This window comes from Entelurus aequoreus, linkage group LG04, assembly GCF_033978785.1.
Source record: "Entelurus aequoreus isolate RoL-2023_Sb linkage group LG04, RoL_Eaeq_v1.1, whole genome shotgun sequence".
In the NCBI taxonomy this organism is placed as follows: Eukaryota; Metazoa; Chordata; class Actinopteri; order Syngnathiformes; family Syngnathidae; genus Entelurus; species Entelurus aequoreus.
Window position 1 is genome coordinate 53,210,390 of NC_084734.1, and position 24,861 is coordinate 53,235,250.

General features: G+C 39.7%; 1 protein-coding gene across 2 annotated transcripts in view; it reads left to right on the plus strand.

Moving 5' to 3' along the window:
• Positions 1–24,861, plus strand: part of pigg (phosphatidylinositol glycan anchor biosynthesis class G (EMM blood group)) — a 141,598-nt gene that overhangs the window by 28,356 nt on the left and 88,381 nt on the right. For both annotated transcript variants that reach the window (XM_062045297.1, XM_062045298.1), the window contains exons 5-8: positions 6,728–6,866; positions 13,841–14,053; positions 20,580–20,797; positions 24,237–24,521. In XM_062045297.1, coding sequence (XP_061901281.1) covers positions 6,728–6,866; positions 13,841–14,053; positions 20,580–20,797; positions 24,237–24,521 — 855 coding nt within the window. The remainder of the gene's footprint in view (positions 1–6,727; positions 6,867–13,840; positions 14,054–20,579; positions 20,798–24,236; positions 24,522–24,861) is intronic.

Genomic DNA, 24,861 nt, shown 5'->3' on the forward strand with positions numbered 1-24,861 from the left:
GGGTGTTACCATTTAGTGGTCAATTGTACGGAATATGTACTGTACTGTGCAATCTACTAATAAAAGTTTCAATCAATCAAACAACTATTACTAACCCAGTTTGGCACTCACAATTTAAAATCACAAAACTCCTTTATTGTAACAGCCAGGTCGTATAATGAGCGGTCTGTAAGTCAAGGTTCATCAGCTGTTTGATTGCAACGTGCATCTTAGTTTTGATTAACACATTTGAAGGTGTTGAAGTTGACATGTAAAGTAGGTCATGTTAATGAAGTAGCATGTATATGGTTTATCCACACATTTTTTGAAATCCACTAATTTATGTTGTAATGTCACAGATACACTATAATGCCAAGAGTATTTGGCCACCAATCCAAATGATCAGACCACAGGTGTATAAAATCAAGCACTTAGGCATGGAGACTGTTTCTACAAACATTTGTGAAAGAATGGGCCGCTCTCAGGAGCTCAGTGATTTCCAGCGTGGAACTGTCATAGGATGCCACCTGTGCAACAAATCCAGTCGTGAAATTTTCTTGCTCCTAAATATTCCAAAGTCAACTGTCGGCTTTATTATAAGAAAATGGAAGAGTTTGAGAACAACAGCAACTCAGCCACAAAATGGTAGGCCACGTAAACTGACTGGGAGGGGTCAGCGGATGCTGAAGCGCATAGTGCAAAGAGGTCGCCGACTTTCTGCACAGTCAGTTGCTACAGAGCTCCAAACTTCATGTGACCTTCCAATTAGCCCACGTACAGTACGCAGAGAGCTTCATGGAATGGGTTTCCGTGGCGGACAGCTGCATCTATGCCGTACATCACCAAGTCCAATGCAAAGCGTCGGATGAAGTGGTGTAAAGCACGTCGCCACTGGACTCTAGAGCAGTGGATACGTGTTCTCTGGAGTGATGAATCACGCTTTTCCATCTGGCAATCTGGTGGAGGAGTCTGGATTTGGAGGTTGCCAGGAGAACGGTACATTTCGGATTGCATTGTGCCGAGTGTGAAATTTGGTGGAGAAGAAATTATGGTGTGGGGTTGTTTTTCAGGAGTTGGGCTTGGCCCCTTAGTTCCAGTAAAAGGAACTTTGAATGCTCCAAGATACCAAAACATTTTGGACAATTCCAATGCTCCCAACCTTGTGGGAACAGTTTGAAGCGGGCCCCTTCCTCTTCCAACATGACTGTGCACCAGTGCACAAAGCAAAGTCCATAAAGACAAGGATGACAGAGTCTGGTGTGGATGAACTTGACTGGCCTGCACAGAGTCCTGACCTGAACCCGATAGAACACCTTTGGGATGAATTAGAACGGACACTGAGAGCCAGGCGTTCTCGACCAATATCAGTGTGTGACCTCACCAATGCGCTTTTGGAAAAATGGTCGAAAAGTCCTATAAACACCCTCCGCAACCTTGTGGACAGCCTTCCCAGAAGACTTGAAGCTGTAATAGCTGCAAAAGGTGGACCGACATCATATTGAACCCTATGAGTTAGGAATGGGATTTTAGATTTAGATTTTTATTAAGGATCCCCATTAGCTGGTTGCCTCAACAACCCACTAGTCTTCCTGGGGTCCACAATTCAATACAATTACAAGTAAAAGCATATAATTATAACTACACAATACAGAAAAAAAATAAAAGCATCAATAAAAAAAACAAGCAAACAATTTACAGTCACAGAATAATAATTACCATATAAATATAACAAACAAATCATCAATGAGCAAACTAATTTAAAAACTCATATAAAATATTACTCTCTTTTTAAAAACCTGTTTACTTTCAATGCTGGTGAGAATTCGAGGCAGGTTATTCCAGAGCGATAAAGATCTATAAATAAAAGATTTCCGCAAAGCATTCTTCCTGGGACGAGGGAGTACAAAATGCCCCTCACTGGATGCCCTGGTATTGTGATTATGTATAGTGCTACTGTGAACTATTTGGGCCATGAGAAAAGCAGGAGTTTTACTACCGGTTACTGATTTGAACAATATAAGAGTATTAGCCAACAACCTGTTCTGCACTGTTAGCCAGGAAAGAGAAGCATGCATTTGGTTCACATTGGTTCTTAGTGAACAACCAAGAACCAGCCTTGCTGCCCTATTCTGGACAATCTGGAGCTTACTGATCTCACCACTTGCAGCAGACGCCCAGACTGTAGAACAATAGTCAATATGACACAAGACTAAACTCTTAACAATTTGACAAAGAAGAGGTGGATCAGCAAAACCAGCACATTTCCTGGAAATACCAACAGCCCTTCCCATCTTTGTAACTATATCACTGATATGATTTGACCAGGATAGAGTGCAGTCCAGCATCACTCCAAGGAGCTTGGCACTTCTGACCTGTTGAACTGTTGAAATACCTAGCCTCAAATCCAACTTTGGGTCACAAGATAACCCTTGCCTAGTCCCCAATATAATACTTTTTGTTTTTGAGGTGTTAAGGACAAGTCTGTTACATACTGTCCAGTCATGCACAGCTTTTAGTTCCTCACTCAATACTACATTAAGTACACTGCATGATGGTGCAGCATGATATAAGGTTGCATCATCAGCATAAAGAACCAATCTTGCACGCCCGGTAGCCCAAGGTAAATCATTGGTGAATATAGAAAAAAGTAAAGGTCCTAGGCAACTTCCCTGTGGAACACCACAATCCAAACTTCTGCTATTAGACAAGCTGCCATTAAGATACACCTGTTGTGATCTTGAGGACAAATAACTCTGTATCCACATTAAACTTGAAGTATTAAAACCATAACATTTAAGTTTCTCAATTAAAAGAGAGTGGTCAATCATGTCAAATGCAGCACTAAAATCTAACAGCACAGCTCCAACCAACATAGAATTATCTATAGCATTAAGCCAATCGTCCGTCATTTGTATAAGAGCCGTGGACGTAGAGTGGCCCGTTTTATATGCATGTTGAGAATCAGTTGCTAGCCCATTTGATTGAAAGTAAGCTTGAATTTGTGCATACACACATTTCTCCAGTATTTTACATAACCCAGGTAGGATGCTTATTGGTCTAGAATTGCCCTCATTGAAAGCCAATTTGGTATCCTTATGTAGAGGAGTAACCTTAGCCACCTTCCATATCTTTGGACACAGGCCCACTTGTAAACATTTATTAAAAATATGACAAACAGGCACTGATATGATACCAGCAGTCATTTTCAGTAATTTACTATCCAGGTTGTCTACACCAGCTACTTTGTTGTCAGGAAGAGAGTGTAGTAACCTCTCAACCTCACTGACTTCAACCTGATGAAAATTGAATTCACAGTCCTTATTATCCATTATAATATTCCTAATGAGGTCAGCTGATTTGTTGTTATTGGATATATGCATACCATGCCTTAATTGAGATACCTTGTCAACATAATAGTTATTAAAATGATTGGCAATGTCACATGGCTTAGTGAGTACCAACCCATTTGATTCCACAAAAGGTGTACAGACATTGTTCTTTCTACCCATGATTTCATTCAAAACATTCCATAAGTTTTTGCTATCATATCTCACATCATATAACCTCTGTTTGTAATATTCCCTTTTTTTCAGTTTGTTTAACTTTGTGACCTGGTTTCTTAAGGAACAGTACTTATGCCTGTCATCAATTAAACCAGAGTTGACGGAGGCTTTTTTAGCCATGTCTCTTTCTGTCATTAAACCTCTAAGTCCATTATCAATCCATGGGGCAGACTTAGTTTTGACAGAAAACTTCTTCAAAGGGGCATGCTTGTCCACAACACTCATGTACATTAACATAAATAAGTCCAGTGCAGCCTCAGGGTCTTCCTCACTGCACACCTCGTTCCAATTTAAACAGGATATTTCATCAATAAAACATTCTTCATCAAATCTCTTATAAGACCTTGTAAAAATAATTTTCGCTTTAGGTTTAGGAACCCTTGTCTTTCTAGTGACAGATATTATATTGTGGTCAGTAAAACCTACAGGAACCGAGACTGCTTTGGAGCATTGGTCCGGAACATTTGTATAAATATGATCAATGCATGTAGCTATAATAATACCATCACTATTACTACCTATTCTCGTGGGAGGGGCAACAATTTGGGACAGATTGCAAGCATTTAAAATGGATAGTAACTTATTTTTGTTTGTACACCCCTGTCCCAGCCAGTCAACATTCATATCACCCAGTAAATAGATTTCTCTATTCGCATCTGATATCCTGTCAAACATCTCACATAACTCCTTCAGATACAGAGCATCAGCACTAGGAGGCCTATAGAAACAGCCTACTATAATTGGTTTCAAATAAGGCAGATAGACCTGCACACAAATAGCTTCAATACTGTCCCTCATCAAATCATTGCGCACTTTGATAGATAAATGATTCTGAACATAAATAGCCACCCCACCCCCAAACCTGTTCCTATCTTTCCTAAAAATTGAGAACCCCTCAATGGCTACAATTGAATCAGAAAAGGAATCATCAAGGTGGGTCTCAGAAATGGCAAAGATATTAATAAAATTATCTTTGATAATACACTCTACTTCCTGATACTTATTACGCAGGCTGCATACATTCACGTGAGCTAACACCAGGCCCCTATGAAGGCCCAGCTTAGTGCAGGACATAACAGTACTGGAAGTAGTCATGACACAGGCCAAACCAAGATACTAAAAACACCCACGAATGCCCATTCTAAAAAAGCCAGGGGGTAACCTTTGGGTCCCGATACAGCTGTCCATTTATGTACAGCCTATCCACTGTTAGTGCCACTCTCTTGTTCTGGGCTCGGTTCTCTCTCATGATCGGTGACAGTTTCTTTCTCCTATCGTTGATCTCAGCCGGGAAGTGGTCATTTAACCAGAGAGAGGTCCCTTTCAGCTCCTTTCCTCGGCTTTTCACCAACTCTTTGTACTTAAAATGCTCAAAACGAGCTATTATGGGACGGACTTTATTGTCCACAGGTCTGCCCATTCTGTGCACTCTGGAAAAAGTTATGTCTCTTACCACCTCCGGGGAGAGCTTGAGTTTATCCGACATGAACTCTCTTACAGTTTTTTCCGGATCGGCGTTGCCCTCTCGGATCCCCGAGAAAATGAGATTGTCTCTCATGTCCCTGCACTGTATATCCAACAGCGTGTCTTTAATGCGCCTATAGTCCGCTGTAAGAAAGTCGGTAGATCTCTGCATGTCAGTCATCGCACCTCTCAGAAGGACATTATCCTTTCTTAGATCCTCGATCTCCTTCTGACTGAATTCCAGGCTACTTCTCAAGTCACGGATGTCCTGCTGTAGTGCATCCAGAATATCCAGCTTGCTCAATCTCGCGTTGATCGATTCCAATACGGATGCGTCCACCTCCATGCTACCACCCGGCTCACCTCCGCTATCGGTCGAGCCACGCTGGGATCGGTGTCTCCTGGCTGGTTGTTTGACTTTACACGCAGCCCCACCAGACACCTCCTTCTTGTCACTCTTTTTGTTGGTCATCTCAACTGTGACTGTCCAAAAACCCGGTATTCAAACGTGCGATCGTTAAAATGTCAAGCTCAAGGCGAGCTGGAGGTTAGCGACTGGCTAGCTAGCCACCTGGCTAAAAACAAACCAGGCTAGCTAGCGGTCGGTGAAGTTTTTAAACAAACAAGGACACCTTGATCACTTTAAAATTGTCCATAAAGTGTCCATAAAAGTATCCAGAATAGGTATCAAAAATAAAATATGGTATATTTGCGACCTAAAATTGGATAAAAACGCCGATTTCTGCTCGCGGCAATGGAGAAGTTGACTTCAGACGTCACGTCAAGGATGACGCCCCCCCAGGGATGGCACTTCAAGTTCATATGTGAGTCAAGGCAGGTGGCCAAATACTTTTTGCAATATAGTGTAAGTTATTTTGTATCTCATGTAACTAATATAGACACACTTTCTTTCTGTTTGTTCACGTTTACAGTTTTTTTAAGTAAAGACTCTTAAAGGGGTCATATTTTGATTTTTAATCCCAAGCAGAGGTCTCCCGAAAACTACTACCATACATTGAGATATCTGCTGACGTCACATGTTGATAAACGTCACAGGTCGGGGCGAATCTCAAACGACTTGTTTGAAGGAAGACAAAACAGTTTTATAAATATCTCCTCAATGCCTCCGTGATTTAAATTCACATTTTCTGCAATTATGGGGATCCCAAATACACAAAAGTGGGTTTTGCTTAGTATGACACTTTTAAAAGGATCTCAAATGAAGAAGATCTGCCTACTAAGCAAGCAATAAGAGAAGTTAGTGGGAGCAGAACTGATGGCATGTATTAGAGTTCTTATATCGGAGGTTTTAGATCCTGTCCAATATAATCCGATACTTGTTTTTTTTTTGCTGATAACAGACTAAAACCCAATATCGTATTGGTTCACCCTTACAGACCACTAAAGAGACGTAATAAAGGGGTTAGGATGGCGTGTTTAAGAAAAAAAAATTATTAGTTGTCTTAATTTGATATGTGCTCTTGTCAGTTTTCTCGATAATTAATATATTTGGATTTGTATAAGATCAATACAGCTGACTCTCGCAACCCAAATAAAACCACAAGTTGCTATGAAAAAAAACAAAGCTAGGAAAAATGTTACATTTCTTTAAACTAGAGTTTTTGTTCATGGCTGCTGACGAGAAGAATCGCCAGGATATTTTGGTTTCTATCTTGCAGCTGAGAGGAGTCATTAACCTTTTATGTGTTGTTTTCCCTCAGGAGGCAGAAGGATCTCTGCCCTATCTGCTGGTTCTGTGTGGGGACCACGGGATGTCAGAGACTGGGAGTCATGGCGGCTCTTCAGAACCAGAGGTCAATACCCCCCTGGTGCTCATAAGCCCTGCCTTCAAGAGGAAAGGTAAGCTGATTCTTAGTCGTATTGTTTTTATTAAAAAAGGCCTCCATCCCGAACTTGTATTTTGAAAACATACCCACAAAACTGCATGATAAATGATAAATGGGTTGTACTTGTATAGCGCTTTTCTACCTTCAAGGTACTCAAAGCGCTTTGACAGTATTTCCACATTTACCCATTCACACACACATTCACACACTGATGGCGGGAGCTGCCATGCAAGGCGCTAACCAGCAGCCATCAGAGGCAAAGGGTGAAGTGTCTTGCCCAAGGACGTGACTAGGAAGATAGAAGGTGGGAATTGAACCCCAGTAACCAGCAACACTCCGATTGCTGGCACAGCCACTCTACCAACTTCGCCACGCCGTCCCTATGCGCCACGCCGTCCCTATGTAGCCATTTTTACCTACTAATACTGCATGAAAAGAAACGGTTCTTTTGAATGCTCATATCACAGCATTCACACTAATCTCTGGAATGTGATCCTCATTCTCTAACATAATTTTAAAGATATTGTCATTGTTTTACCTTTTAAAAATTTACTATGGCCACGATTCCAAAAAATATGTTTAGGGCAGGGATCTCCAACCTGTCGCTCAGAAGCTACAAGTAGCTTGCCATGCCTTTCTGTGTAGCTTGTCAGAGTGTTCCAGAGATGTGACGGGTTATTATGCACAGCTATCTAACACAGCTTCTATACACTGGCCGAACCAACAAATTTTTTGAGCGACTCTTTTACATGAACAAAAAGTACTAACTCACAGAATAGCATAGTTCACTAGTTAACGGCTCAAAAAGCTGTTCTCTTGTGAACGCCACATCCCTAAACCACACCTCAAAACAGTGGCGAGCAGGAGTAATCTCTGGAGTTAAAGTGCACATTATGTTGCTATTCCAATTAATGAATGTATTACAATCTCCAAACTGCACAGTGGTGAAAATCTGTGTGTGGGTGGGTGTGTCTGCTTGGGAACCTCCTAGGGCTTCCCCCAAAAATGAGGCTTTATTGCTTGTTGTACAATATGTATTTTTATACTTCAGATACTGGTTTACTGTGTGTGTTAAACTTTCTTCATCAGTTTAATATCCAGCAAATTAATATTAATATCAAAGCAAAAGCAAGTGGACAAAGAAGCTCAAATTCAACCCTTTCGAACTGAAGGATGGCAACATTCGACTGGGAGAAAGTTATGTAGGAAATGTATTTATATATATATGAGTTTGCAAAATCTTTTTTTTTTTTGTCCTGGAATTATTGGAGTATGTCCTGTCATGTTAGCCACTTTAGATGGTCATCTGTGTGTGTGATGTATTGATCTGTATGAGTGTGCTTCAATAACTGAACAAATATGGTAAATATTTCAAGTCAATTAAAATAATTTAAAAAGTCCTTACACTTTCCATATGCATACCTCTAAAAGTGTTGAAAATGTAATTGAGTTGGGATAAATAATAAATGAGCTTTGCAGCTTTTAAGTCAATTGTAAAACAATATACAACACCCGGCAAAATGATGGAATCCCCAGACTTAGAGAATGTTCATTCAACAGATATTAGCCATGACACAACACTATAGTCATTTCAAACGGCAATGTTGTAGCTTTAAGAAACACAAAAATAAATCAAGAATATAATTTGTGGTAATCAGTAACATTTTTATTTTTAAATCAAGCTGAGTGAAAAAAAATTATGGAATCACTCAATTTAAGAGTAATGAAAGTTTCCTCTTTTTCTTTATCTTCTTGTTGTGGGGCAGACTGGCTCATACATGAACATGCATCCTCCGCTATTGCCATTTCTAATACAGCCCAGAGTCCTAACTTACAGGTGAAACCAAAAAAAAAGTTAAATATTGTTCAAAAGTTGATTCATTTAACTTTAAATGTGAAACTAGTATGTGATAAGAAATCATTACATGCAAAGTGAGGTATGTCTAGCCTTTGTTATAATTCTGATGATCATGGTTTACAATTTTTGAAAACCCAACATGTTCTGAGATTTTTAATTTGAGGGTTTGCCATACTCATCAAAAGTAATCAAAAGAAGGCTTGAAATATATTGAGTTGCATGTTATCAGCCTATGTCATGTATTAGTTTCACTTTGTAAATCTAATTGGAATAAACAAATCTTTGCACAATATTTAAGTTTTTGGAGACTCGCGTGTATATCTGTCAGTAAAGAAGGAGTTGCAGTCGAACGGAGCTTGGCCTGGAGGCGCTGATTAAACAGCCCATTCTGAAGGGACAGTCAGAAAGGGACTTTAGGATGGTCTGTAAAACAACATTTGTGCAAATTTGGACTTAATCACCACCATTACATGTTATTTAGACCACAGGGAAGTGTTTTAAAATGTAGAAAAAAAAAATCATATAATGACCCCTTTAAACAAGAAATATTGTCACATCCTAATCTTGTCACACCCCAATGCTAACAAATATATTTGAGTGCCAGCCTAATTAATGTAAGGTAAGTTTACACCAATAGTGATTATCGAACCGTATTTGTCCATATTTCTGTAATGGTTAATACACACGTATGCAAAAGCTAATTAACCACAATCATATATTCATCGCTAAAATAATAATATAATTGGCTACCTCTAACAAGGATTATTCTGTGCGGACTATCCCTGCACATTCTCCTGAGACCACACACACCCACAGATTGAGTTAAGCGGCACTAATCGGTAGGCTACAAACCTAGGCTGTCAATCCACTGTCCAGTGCGGCTCTTAAGGGCTCGGAACATGTTAAAACTTCACAAGCACACATGTTTGCTAAAGTGAGCAAGAGTCTAAAAGAGTGAGAAGAAGCAGAGCTTGTCTGGTCCCACCACTGTGCCATAATCAGCATTCCAAAAAAGGGAAAATAAAGAAATGAAAGAAAGAAAGAAAGAACCAACTGAACCTCAGATGTGCAAGCGCTTTGCAACTTGGCAACGGCAACAGAGGCAAGCAAAAACTCCCCTGTGGGAAGAAACCTTAGACAGAACCCAGGTGCTGTGGGATGGCCATCTGTCTCGACCAGTTGAGTAGAGGGACAGAGGGTAGCATGAGATAAAGTTAAAGTACCAGTGATTGTCACACACACACTAGGTGTGGTGAAATTAACCTCTGCGTTTGACCCATCCCCTTTTTCACCCCCTGGGAGGTAAGGGGAGCAGTGAGCAGCACCGGTGGCCGCGCTGGGGAATCATTTTGGTGATTTAACCCCCAATTCCTCAAAAGAAACATGCATTTTGTGATGATGTTTAAAAAAGCTGCACACTAGTATATTGACTATTGATTAACTATTGGCAGTTTTAGCACTCTAATAGACTGAATGTGCAGAATTGTATTTTAATTCTTAAAATGTTGGCTATTTAATAGATTGTATGTTTAATCTTATGATACCTCCACATTGGTGCCTGTCTGTCTCTGGATGTGTGTGATGAGTGATGACGCACTCCTTTTCTAATGCAGGTGATGATGCACAACTATTGTCGACAAATATAGTTGTCGTCGACAAATATAGTTGTCGACGACAACTATAATTGTCGACGACTCGTTGCAGCCCTAGTTTCAAAATGTCAGAGTTAATGAATAAAAGGTTTTGTGTGTTCTCAATATCCAGCCTTATGTATTATTTTGACAGATCTTTTCCTCAGTACTGTTAACGAGTAAAGTGTACTTTTATAATTGTTTCCCCATATTTCTACACAGTAACTCGGGTATTGTATGTAACAGCAAAGGACAGTATAATAGAGTGACTTTTGACTCAGAAGTTGTTTTGCCTTATTTAATATTGAAATATTTCTTGCCACTTTGTTGTATGTACTTGGTGTGATTTCCAGCTCATTTTATTATCTAACTCTTAAAAATGTGTTTTCTTGCACTATGTCAATGTCTACACTTTCTATTTGTTATTTGTGTTTGAGTATTTTTCATACCTGTTTTTTAGTGTACCTACCTACACCGTTTTTATTACTTCCTATGTGTTTTTCCCTGAGCAGAATGCAGTGGTGTAATCTGCAAATAGTCTTAACTTTAGGTCGTTTATGCTTTTACAGATGTTGTTAATATATAGATTGAATAGTTTTGGACCCACTGACCCTTGAGATACACCAGAAGCAATATATAAGAACTCTTGATGCGTATTCTCCTGTCCTCACATATTGCTTACTGTTTGTTAGGTAGCTTTTTACCCAAATGATTTAAACTGGATGCGGAACGGCTGCTTCTTGATGAGCAAACCAAAAAGGATGGAGGAAGATTGGCTATAGCTCTCTTCACTATGCAAAGCAGTCATCAAAATGGCTAATTCAAAGTTAACAGCTTTATCTGTCAATTAAACAAAAGTATCATGACCAAAAGATGGTGCCAAAAAGAACACATTTAAAAAATCATACTGAAATGTGTCACATTGGCAGTGTAGGTGCGTTGACACAAGTAGGAGAGGCAGAATACTCCATTTTTGGCATCTGTTAGATGTCAAACAAACAAGAACCTGAAACATATCAAGAATAGCTCTATGAACTTAATAAGTACATGTGGATAGAAGAAATATGACTTTTAAGACAGTTCGGAGGAACGACCTGACTCTACCATTCTTAACAATTGTTACTTAGATCTTAGATCTTATACTACTTATAATACTTAGATCGGGGGGCGGCGTGGCGAAGTTGGTAGAGTGGCCGTGCCAGCAATCGGAGGGTTGCTGGTTACTGGGGTTCGATCCCCACCTTCTACCATCCTAGTCACGTCCGTTGTGTCCTTGGGCAAGACACTTCACCCTTGCTCCTGATGGGTGCTGGTAGAGCCTTGCATGGCAGCTCCCTCCATCAGTGTGTGAATGTGTGTGTGAATGGGTAAATGTGGAAATACTGTCAAAGCGCTTTGAGTACCTTGAAGGTAGAAAAGCGCTATACAAGTATAACCCATTTATCATTTATCATTTATCTTCCTTATTCCCCCATCGTTGCTTGGAATGGTATCCGTGACCTAGACTGTTTTGCAGTAGAGGAGAATCCTGACCGATGTCGAGGTCTCCTAGGCCTTTAGCGAGGTCTTCTCCTGGGACATCAATTGCCTCCTTTGCGCTGGGAAATTATTTTAACCCATCGTCCACAGAGACGTTCCAGGAAGCGTCAATTTTCAGCACAGACTCTTGCTCTCCTTCCATTGCAGTCCTTTTCAACCCGTTCACTGCCACAGCTGGTGAAGGGTATTTGCCAAACACGTGGACCTTTCATACAGAATTCGACCACTTCATTATTAAGACCATGGTCACAAAAACCTGAGGTAGTCACTATGATCTTCTCTGACTACAGAGCTGTGAAACATTTGCGGAATGTCAGACATGATGGCAGCTGGTTCACTTCTGGACCGCAGGAGAGCCCCAATCAGACTGTTGTTTAAATCTTGAGTCGAACATAATTCTGATTTGTCCCGTCTTGTTGGTAGGTACCAACACTCTTGGTCCTTTTTCAATGCAGGTGCAACTTCAGCTTAGTCATTGGTGAAGATGTTCTTCATGAAGTCCAAAAAGTTGTCCTTAATCTCCGGCTTCTTTAGCAGAGGGAGGGAGAGGAGGAACATAAGGTGATTGATCGCTTGTTGCCGATTGTTGGGAAGGCGCTGTCTGGGACTAAGGGATGGATAGGAGGGGAGCTACCCGACAATTTGAGCTGTCTGTGGTGTACTTTTTATTCATAATTTGAACTAAGGTTTTATTTTTGACCATAGGTTTATCATCATCGAGCGAGAAGCTGAAAATATATTTGCCAAGATTTTCATCAAGGGCTTTTTGTGGTTCACTTGTATTCTTTTTCACATGCATACTTCTCCCACATTGTTGGATAAGACTTATTTACTTAAACTTAGTTCCTCTCACAATGTTGAGTGCATTGGGCAGCAAGCATTCACCATTCCGTTTGATCATGGGAGACTTCCTCACCCCTTGCCAAGTTGTGGTCTCAAGCTTCTCGGTCTTTGAGGAAAGTTCTTCTCCATGTGTGATTTGGTCGTCCTTTTCTTCTACCTTGGGGGCACGTTTTGGTGGCATTCCGATGATGTGACCTGCGATTTTCATCTGACGTGTTTCTATGTCTTTGCTGAGTGGTTGTGTATTAGTTTTCTTGTATACCTCTTTGTTGGTGATGTGGTCAGTGTATTTGCTCATCAACATTATTCTTTTAGCACCTTGTTTGAAGGCATCCAGCTTTTTCCTCATTATTTCCAGGTGTCGCTGGCATAGAGTGCTTTAGGAAGTACTACATACCTGAAGAGATAGATTTTTAGTGTCATGGATATTCCACCACTAACCCATATTGGCTGTATTGTTCTGAAGACAGCTGTGGGTTTTCCAATGCGGGAGTTGATGTTTATGTCTCAACATTTCCATTCGGTGTGAATATGCTTCCAATATATGTGAATTTTGAGACGTTTTCCAACAGTTCTCCATTTATTGTTAGCTGGTCAGTTGACTGTTGGTCTCCAATCTGCATGGTTTTTGTCCTTTGGCAGCTGATCGCTGTGTGACGTAGGCAGGCGAACACAGCAGTGAAATTATGAAGGCTTGGCAATGGCAGCCGCATTCCTGCATCTGGCTGTTTTTTAAGGCTGTATTTAACAACAGAAGAAGTTGTCAATATTAACTTTATATCCTGGCAGGCATGTGACAGCCAACATGCAGATCTTCTGACTTTGTGGGCTTTTAAAAGCAAACCGTGAGAGAAAAACACATTTTTATGTTTAAAAATTTGACATGTTTCAGTGTGAACAAAGGTTGTGCTAATTTCCTCACACAATTTAGTTAATAAATGACAGCGCTTGATACATCCATTAATCTCTAATTAGATAACTACAATAAGAAAATGTACTTCCAAGACAAAGTGTTAAAGCAGTAAAGGTATCTTATTTGTTAGTGTGCTTCATATTAAAGTGAATATTTCGATATATGCTGGTGTGTGATTAGAATTCCTTTGTGTGCTTTTGCAGTGGGGATGGAGACACCTAGAGAAGTAGAACAGGTTGATCTGACTCCAACCCTGGCCCTGTCGCTGGGCCTGCCCATATCTCAGAACAGCGTGGGCCGTGTTATTCCTGGTGTTTTGGAAGAAAGCTCACTTCGAGACCAACTGCGCTTCTTGCATCTCAATGGCCACCAGCTAAGCTGCCTGCTCAAAGACAGCATTCCGGACTACCAAAAAGGTACACTACAAATATGGGTTTTTTACACTACAAATACAGTGTTTTTTTTGTTCCTTTCATTGTTCTTTTAACAAAGTTCCCTTTGATTAGTGAAGTGGAGTCAAAGGTCTCTAGTCCTTCTGTTAAAGTCATGTGACAGTGCCCGCTGGAAGAAGTCTCTCTGACGAGCTGAATTAACTTATCTTTTCAAATAGTAATCAATAGATTATAAATAAGTATAATGATTATATTAATGAATATAGCGATCAGTCTGCAACTCAATGTTACAAAGTCAAAGTAGGGTTTTTTCTTCACAAAAATACTAAAACAAAAAAAAAATGTTGCATTAAAATTACTCTGACGTGTACAATTTTTTTCAAAACGTTACCTAAAGGGGCTGTTTGCAACCTTTACGCAGCTGCCTAGAAGCTGCTAACTTTTTAATTGTTTTTAAGCATTACATTCCACCCTCTTACAGCCTCCAACATGTGTAGCTTTGTGTGTTTTTTCGCTAATGAAAGCAATTTGGCTAGGTAACGTCAGCTGTAATTGAATTTATAGCCTATCGTAACAACGACATGACTGCAAATTGTTGCTTTTCTGGGACTTGTTTTTGTGTACGTGCACATGCTCCCTGGGTTTCAGTGTGAACGAGACAGCGTTGAGTGAACTGTCTGAACGCCAAACTAATTCCTTGGACCGACAATCAATTTTCATTCAATATATTTAGAAATGTTTTAATATTTGCACATTAAAAAAAACTGCTTGGACAGGCTCCAGCACCCCCCCGCGACCTCGAGAGGAACAAGCGGTAGAACATAGATGGATGTTCAGGTAAACCACTAATTGTAACATAAGCTATCCGGCAGGGATGGGAATCGGTGAGAGTTTTACAATTTTGATTCCACGTTCGATTCTGCTTAACGGTTTGGTACTTTATTTCTCTTACCGATTCTCATTTGGATAAAAGGATAACAAACAAGTTGATTAGCATCAACTTTGTTTAGTTTAGAAAAAAAAACATAAGTACACAAACACAACAGTGACGTCTTAAAAGACCCATAGCCTTTCAGTAAACGTAACCGAGTAAATGTAGCAAGTTAGTACCCACCTTTGAGTAAGAGCAGAAATAGAAGACACTATGTAAATTTATAAATTATGCAAATTATTAAATGTCATCAAATTACCTTAGGTAACAACATTTTGAACATCGGTTCAACCTGTTATGTGTGGAGTTAGCGCATTTGCCCTTTTAGACACATTTAGTTTTTGTTAACATAAAACAAATGCACATTACACTGGCAAGACAAGTGCGATAAATATTTGCTATTGGGATTGTTTTTCTTAAAAGTTGAGTGAGGGATTGTGGGGGTGTAGGTATCATCTTGCGGCAATTTTTACTCTCTATTTTGGTCTGTTTCCATGGTACAGTAATAAGATGATAATAATAATAATAATTGATTAGATTTATATAGCACTTTTCTATAAGGAGAATTATTTCAGAACAGCTACTTCTGGAAGTGTTGATTTGTTTTGTTGTTGGTGTTGTTGTTGTTGTTATTTTTTGTAAACTTAATAAACATTAAATGTTGAGATATCATTTTGGATGGGAATTCATAAGGTGTTTCCGGTTCCGATTCTGCTTAACGATTCGGTTCTCTACTGGTTCTCTTATCGATTCTTATTTGGAATAAAAGATAACAAATAGATGATTTACAAAGCCAACAGCGAGGTCTTGAAGGGCACATAACATAGAAAAAACTTAGGAAAATACATTTTAAAACATTTTTACAAAATAAAACGTGGAAATTACACAAGAATGTAACATTTCGAAACATTTTTAAAACTTTTAAGAATCTTTGTCATCTACCTAGAAAATATACCATGCAAAATACCATGCAAAGGTTTGTTTAGATTTAAAAGTTGAAACTAATAAAATACATTGGCTCATAACATGCAACATGATATATTTCAAACCTTATTTTGATATGTTTATTGCTTACAGCTTATGAAAACCTAAAATTTTAAATCTCAGAAAATGTGGTGTTTCTAAAAAAAAACAACTAAGCAATGATCATCAAAGTTGTATTTAATAGAGGCTTGACACATGTCACTGTCCAGGTAATGAGTTAATATCACATTTGAAGTTGAATTGCTGACATGAATGTCATGTCAGCAATTCAATATATTAAAATGTTATGAGTTCCACCCGTATAATATAATGACGGAATGAACATGTGGTTGGAGGAAAACATGCAACTTTTCTCTGACTACAATTGAACATTCACCTACTGAAGGAGCATCCATCCATCCATCAATTTTTCTACCACTTGTCAATTAAGGGCTCACGGGGGATGCTGGAGCATCTATGTGGCAAATTGTTGTAAGCTTTTGACCACAAACTTAGTCACTTCCCGGTACATTCGTCGTTCCTGGCCGAGTGGTACTTTTACCTGCCGCGGTTAACTGGAGCCAATACTGCCCGCTTCTAAAGCAGTTAGAATATGTCTCCTCCTGCTCATCTAAATACGAATGCATTCATTTCAATGTAACAGGTAATATCGCTATTAGTACGGTATTAGTACCGGTTGTATTTACATCAGATGACTGCGGTTCAAAAACACGACATTCATTGCATGCTTTATGTTCAAATATTTCAGCATATTTCTCGTATTTCCTCCTCTTGATGAAATAGCAACCTTGGAATTATTAAAAATCGCACTGTTGCTGTCTTTTTTAGTAAAATGTCGGCAAAGTTCGGTACGCTTATTCCACCCGGGCGCTGCCATGTTGCTGACGTTACTAAGCACGTTGCGTAATGACGCTAACCCCACCGGGAGGAACCGTTAAGAGAACCGCAAGACAAACTGGCAAGCGATTTCACGGAACTGATACACTGGGAACCGCTTCTGAACAAGAACCGGTTTTGGATTTCCATCTCTAGAGGTCACAATTTGTAAAATGTATGTGAAATGTTTATTAAGGAACTTGTCTTAGCGTTGCTTTGGGTTAGCTTTGACTAAGCTTTTCCCGCTGGGGGTCGCCACAATGGGTCAATCATTAGGTTTTGTTTTTAGTCTGGCTGCCCACTTGACATCTCCAGTGACTGGGTGTCGGGCTAGAAATCCAAACTGTGCAGTAATTTTTTTCTAATTACACGGTTACCAACATTATTTTGGATCTATCATGAGGAGTAGTAAAGTAGAATTATGGGTATAATAATAATAATATTTTGCTTCATATGGTGTTTTTACATGTTTCTAACCTCTGGCATCTTAAAAGGACCTTTCACAACTCCCTGTACTTTGAGACTGATGCCTGGGTAAAGGACAGATAAGGTAGTGGTGTTGGTCCGTGCAATACCAAACTGCTGCACAAGTAGCTAGTCTTCCTGCAGCCTCATCAGTGTTGTAGGATTTGTGCCTCTAATTTGAGGTTTTAATATGTCTACCAACCCTTCTGTCTGGCAAATCCCCATCACCAGCATTGCCACAGTGAATGTTAATTCAGGCAATGGTGCATACTTATTCATGTATGTGCCTTACAAAGCAAATCATTGCACCTGTATGTCCTTAAACGAGCTGTTATTTTCATAGAATCACTTCCTGTTTCAGACCGGTAAACAAAAGAACAAATATTCACAAACCAACCCAACAATCAATGCAAAGCGCTTTGGGTCACTGCAGACTGAGGCCCTCAAACAAAAGAAATGCCAGCTGCGACATCTGTCCTGTAACTCTCAGGAAATGTAAAATCTCTGTCCTACTGCGTCCCACCTTGGTAGCAATTGGCTTATTTGTGCATTTGAACACTCCTACCTTGTTCACAGTTTTGCCTTTGCTGTTGAAAGATCATGACTCTCAGATTTTACCACAGATTGTATTACTTTTTATTAGTGATGTCCTGATACAACTACCTCTGCCTCCTCCCTCAATAAACGGTAAATCATCTTTACAACACGCAAGAAGAAAGTGAGAATTACGTTAGAGGAACTTTTGTGTTAAAGACAGTAAAATGGAGGACAACTCCAGTGGTAATTATGGATGTGCACTGAAACTCTTTTCCTTAATGGCACCTGCGCCAATGTGCACCGACTGAAATACGGTAAGAAGTATCCGTCTTCGGCTCATTTGGGTGCTAACACAATTCATTGACACGAATGTAGCAATCCAGACCGAGACACACAGAGTCTGACTTTCTTTTTACATTTTATTGTCGCTCTTTACACGCCAACAGCAGTAATCAGATCCAACACCACAGATACATTTCAATACAACAACACAAACTTCCAATCACGGTTAAGATCAGCTAGTTGATTCACAAATTTTGAAATTCTGAACTTCAACAATGCAACACAACTGTGAATGAAGGTTTTAAACGATAGTGTACGACAGTAGGCAGGAAAGAAGTCAACAGGTACTTTTTATCCGAACACAGCCTTGTCTCTCTTTAAAACACAATAGTTGTCAAAACACCTTTACAGTGCATACGGAAAGAATTCACAGTGCTTCCCTTGTTCCACATTTTGTTATGTTACAGCCTTATTAAATGATAAATGATAAATGTGTTGTACTTGTATAGCGCTTTTCTACCTTCAAGGTACTCAAAGCGCTTTGACAGTATTTCCACATTCACCCATTCACACACACATTCACACACTGATGGCGGGAGCTGCCATGCAAGGCGCTAACCAGCAGCCATCAGAGGCAAAGGGTGAAGTGTCTTGCCCAAGGACACAACGGACGTGACTAGGAAGGTAGAAGGTGGGAATTGAACCCCAGTAACCAGCAACACTCCAATTGCTGGCACAGCCACTCTACCAACTTCGCCACGCCGTCCCTATGGAATACATTAATTTGTGTCCTCAGAAGTCTACAGATATTACCCCATAATGAAAATGTGAAAAGGTTTTTTAAAAACTCACATGTACATAAACATTCAGAGTCTTTGCTCAATACATTGCTGCAATTACAGCCTCAAGTATTTTTAAATACAATGCCACAATCTTAACACAGGCAGTTTTACCTATTCCTCTTTGCCCATTCCTCTTTGCAACACCTCCCAAGCTCCATCAGGTTGTATGGGAAGTGTTGGTTTTCATCCAGGATGTCTCTGGACATTGCTGCATTCATATTTCCCTTTACCCTGACTAGTCTCACAGTTTCTGCCGCTTCCTGGCGATGATGTTGAGGAGCATTCGGATTACTGGATAGGATGGGAAGTGTTGGTTTTCATCCAGGATGTCTCTGGACATTGCTGCATTCATATTTCCCTTTACCCTTACCATTTTCACAGTTTCTGCCGCTTCCTGGCAATGATGTTGAGGAGCATTCGGATTACTGGGTACTCTTGCACACCATTCTCTTGTTGTGGGCCTTTCTCAGCTGTAGTGGACTTGTATGCTCAGGATGTGATATTACAGAAGGCGTCTCGATACAGCATTGCCATCTATGGTGAAATTTTTTGGGAGAGGAACCTTTCTCTGGCCTCTGTGCATGTACTTCCTCGAGCTCTCACGGGACTGGTACTCGGTGACCTTTGAGACTAATGCCTGGGTAAAGGACAGATAAGGTAGTGGTGTTGGTCCTTGCAATCCAAATTTCTGCACAAGTAGCTAGTCTATTTGCAGGCTCCAAGCTGGTACACGGCCACGCGCAGGACACCGTGCAAAGATTATAAAAATGACGAGACAGCCACACCTTCAGATCGCCGCAACAATATGTTTTGCTCCAGAAAATGAAACTGGTAGTTATTTCCCATAAGATAAATTTGTTTTAGAGTAATAGGTAGGAAGGAACTTTATTGTCATTGCAATTAAAAAGTATAACGAAATTACCTTTTTAGTACAAACCCATTGAAGAACAGACATACAGTTACAGGGTGGACAGAATGGGATCAATGATTGAGTTGCAACATGGGCGGCGCCCTGTAAAAAAAAAGGTAGGAAAATCGTAAACGTGGGGAATAGGAAAGGAAAAAAATCAAGTCCCAAACTAAACACCTGGGAGGATTAACATTAACAATGGATTTAACAATGTGAAAATTAACATTTAATATCACTTTTATATTTATTGAAGACTATTGGTGACAAAGGTGGCAAAAAGTAGAGAATACCTCTGTACTTTGTGACTAATTATTTTTTTAATTCAATGGTGTTTCTTACCTTCTTTATCGAAGTGCTGAACCACAACTCTATCTTTAGCCCTATGGTGATTATTTTGAACTTTAAAAAAAAGGCTAATGCTTGTGATACTTTGTTTTGGCATCGGCACTTGATTTTGCAGAATAATAAGCTTGCAAATAGACTAATTTGCTGAGCGCAATGTTTGGCCGTACTATAATTGAGGTTGTTTATGGAAACCTGGGCAAAAACTTTGGTTGAGAACCGAATCCTTTCAAAAGACGAACATGCAAAAACGGAGGTACCATTGTAGTTTGTAGAAATGTCCAAATATCACTGCTGCTCTTGACTTTGAGCAAACAACTCCACCTTCAAGCACACCTCCTAATCAATAACATATTTTTTAAAATCCTTTTTCTGATCCAGAGAGAAGCTTTGAACAATACCGTGTGGCCGAAAAGGCACATGGGAGTTGGATGAAGCGCTACCTGGAGGGAAACACGTCTGAGGTGTTGACTAACATGGGTAAAAAGGTCCTGAAGCAGTACTTAGACGCCCTGGCCGCCATGAATGCAGCCCTCAGCAAACAGCTGGGCAAGTACGACATGTACTCCATGATTGCCGGAATGGTCTTTGTATTTCAGGTAAGTACCATTGATTTGTATTACAAAGTAGATGGTAGAATTGTGTAAGTTACTCATTCATACAGAGGAACTCTTTAAATTGAACACAGCCCATTCTGGACCATTCAGAATCATCCTGTCATTTGTTTTGTTTGGAAAGCAATTTTTTGATAACTTAAATAATAATACTTTTGTCAATGTCATAAAACAATCATTTTGCAGGCAATTTGTAAGTAACATATACACCACTTTTTAAAAAACTGGTGTACATGTAAAGTAAGCTTTAAACTAAACAGTCAACCTTAACTTTGATTGGAATTAGGGGTCTATCAAGCTGATATTGAGACCCGATATTGATCCAATATCAGCAAATAAACAAGTTTTGAATTATGTTGGCTTCATCTAAAATCTCAGTTATAAGCGGACCGATACAAGCTGTCCTGCAGCGTGTTTCCTTGTGCAAAACTGGACAGCCAGTTAACATCTAAATGTCTTCTAATAAGCACACAAGGTTGGTCTTCACTTGCATTTTAGGCAAGTCATTTACAAAAGGTATACATGGTGGGCTATAGGCTACTAGGAGCTCGCAGCTACACAACAGCTAAGCACACAATAGCACACACGCTAGAAATATGTGATAATTGTACTTAATTGAACATCGTTGCTGTCTAAAACAGTGCATTTGTTCATATAAACAAGTATTAAATAATTATAGTTGCATATTATATTATACTATATTACTAATATGTTACTGATTTTCATGCCTACTATTGTCCTCTCTTTGACTAATTGTACTTGATCAAGCCTTTCCTAACATTTCTCTCTACAAAATAATGCAAGTATGTATGAGTCCTGCTGATATCGTGTTGGCTCAATATGGATATTGGCCAATATTCAAGGCTCCAATACCAGTATCGTTTCTGAAGTGGAAAAAGTTGTATCGGAAACCCCGAAAACATGCACAGACAGTTCCTGTTCAGTGCAAAGTAAGCTTCAAAATAAAAGCATAGCATTATTATTAGTAGTCGTACAGTAATCTGGAATAAATAATAAAGAAAATTACTTCAACAAACTTTAGGAACCGTGCATTAGAAGGGGACAAATAACCTACTGGTAATTAAAATGAAGTATATTGGAAAATAAAATATCTGTCTTTGTGGCACTGTTGTGCACTACACTCTAATGAGTTATTTCTTCATTACGTTATCTTTATTTATTTTTCTTTTGTAAACAATTTCCTTAATTTTGATGGTGCATGGTGTGAATGTTAAATGTTGAAAAAATGAATCCTGAAAAATATATTTTGGGTGGCAGGGAGGCTCACAAAATGCACCCATTTATTAATTAGTTAGGTTTTTTTGTGTTAGATTGTTAGCCACTGGAATAATTGTTTATGTATGTATTGTAGTACTGGTATTCGCCAAAACTCAAAGCTCTGATATTGGTATCGTATAGGAAGTAAAAAAGTTGTATCCAAACATCCCTGATTAGAATAGATGACATGTACAGTAAGTAAATGTTGTATATTCGCCTCATCTTTCACTTTACGCGTGAGCGAAGAATACATGAAAAATGCCCTACTGACCTGATAAGACCTGTACATTACTATCTACTCACATATTTTACATGTTGGTTGTTTAAGCACACTTAAAGGCCTACTGAAATTAGATTTTCTTATTTAAACGGGGATAGCAGATCCATTCTATGTGTCATACTTGATCATTTCGCGATATTGCCATATTTTTGCTGAAAGGATTTAGTAGAGAACATCGACAATAAAGTTCGCAACTTTTGGTCGCTGATTAAAAAAGCCTTGCCTGTACCGGAAGTAGTGTGACGTCACAGGTGGAAGAGCTCCTCACATCTGCACATTGTTTACACCAGCAGCGAGAGCGATTCGCACAGAGAAAGCGACGATTACCCCATTAATTTGAGCGAGGATGAAATATTTTGTGGATGAGGAAAGTGAGAGTGAAGTATTAGAGTGCAGGACGCCAGGGTGTATCTTTTTTCGCTCTGACCGTAACTTAGGTACAAGGGCTCATTGGATTCCACACTTTCTCCTTTTTCTATTATGAATCACGGATTTGTATTTTAAACCACCTCAGATACTATATCCTCTTGAAAATGAGAGTCGAGAACGCGAAATGGACATTCACAGTGACTTTTATCTCCACGACAATACATCGGTGAAGCACTTTAGCTTCGGAGCTAACGTGATAGCATCGTGCTTAACTGCGGATAGAAACAGAAGAAACATGCCCCTGACTGGAAGGATAGACAGAAGATCAATAAGACTATTAATACTTCTACTATCAGGGGACACCGAACCAAACCCTGGACCTGTAACCAGACGGTTAATGCTGTCCAGCCTTTCGAAGCCTAGCAATGCTGTTGCTAACGACGCCATTGAAGCTAACTTAGCTACGGGACCTCGACAGAGCTATGCTAAAAACATGAGCTCTCCACCTACGCCAGCCCTCATCTGCTCATCACCACCCGTGCTCACCTGCGTCCCAGCGATCGACGGCGCGACGAAGGACTTCACCCGATCATCGGTGCGGTCGGCGGCTAGCGTCGGATAGCGCGTCTGCTATCCAACTCAAAGTCCTCCTGGTTGTGTTGCTGTAGCCAGCCGCTAATACACCGATCCCACCTACAGCTTTCTTCTTTGCTGTCTCCATTGTTCATTAAACAAATTGCAAAAGATTCACCAACACAGATGTCCGGAATACTGTGGAATTTTGGGATGAAAACAGACGACTTAAGCTGGCCACCGTGCTATTCCAAAATGTCTGCTTCAACCCGTGACGTCACGTGCAAACATCATCATCCCGAGACGTTTTCAGCTGGATATTTCCCGGGAAATTTAAAATTGCACTTTATAAGTTAACCCGGCCGTATTGGCATGTGTTGCAATGTTAAGATTTCATCATTGATATATAAACTATCAGACTGCGTGGTTGGTAGTAGTGGGTTTCAGTAGCCCTTTAAGCTAGTCCTGGATAGTCCCACTCCTTAATGTTTCAGTAACATGCATTATTTTTACAGGAATGAGGGATAAATACAACTTTACCTACTGTATGGTAATAGAGTTGGACTGTACAGGATATGAGTCTGCTTACTTTGTATTACTTTTCTTGTTCTTTTTTTGTAATACGTGTCGAAGAAAGCCACAAAATCCAATGAAAGTGTAAAATGCACCAGCAGAATTATTTCTGATGCTTGCCAAACTGAGGTCTGGGACACACTTGAGGTCTTGCGTCATCAAACCTTGAGATTTTACAGCATTTGGGACAAGGAACTGTGTGACATATGTTTAATGCAGACTTCTATGTTTTCATTAGAAACTATCTATCCATCTAAACATAGTGTTCCAGTAATCTTATCAAATAAATGATGTAATCTTTCCTAAATAATTAAATTTTCTCTCCATTGTCTGTTTGGCATGCCCTCAAAGCTGTTGTTAGTCTTACTGCTGGCGATGCCCGAAGCCTTGAGTGGCGCAGCGACGGTGGACCTCCCGCTCATCTCGGCCCTGCTCTCTTTGCCTTTCTACCTATTGTGCCTGCTGCTTGCCTCCATACATGTATTAGTGTGCACGTCCGCTGAGAGCTCCTGCTACTTCTGCAACCTCTCCTGGGGTGTTGTGTTTGCTGCTATCGCCTTCTCTTCAGCAACGTCTTGTCTGTTGCTCTCCAAGATAACAAGACGACTCTCCTTGGGGCCCAAGATCAATGGGACGGTGAGTTGTGCTTTTAAACCTTACAATTTTTATTAATGCAACCTACATTTTAGCCTAACTAAGATACTTGTTATCAAGATAAATGTTTTTTAGTCTGTAAATACAGTTAATGCAATTCAGATAGGGGATATACATTATCAATATGTTTACAGAGGTACTAATACTATTCCACCTGAACCTCAGTTTGGATAGAAACTGCTTTTGTCATGCCCATTTTGTGATTCAGCTTTACTATTATATTAAATATGATTATTATCAGTTATACTATGCTGAAGTTGCTGCTGGGGAAAGGCAGCAAGCAGATGTGGGCTTATATAGCATTCTGGCTTGTTGCGACTAG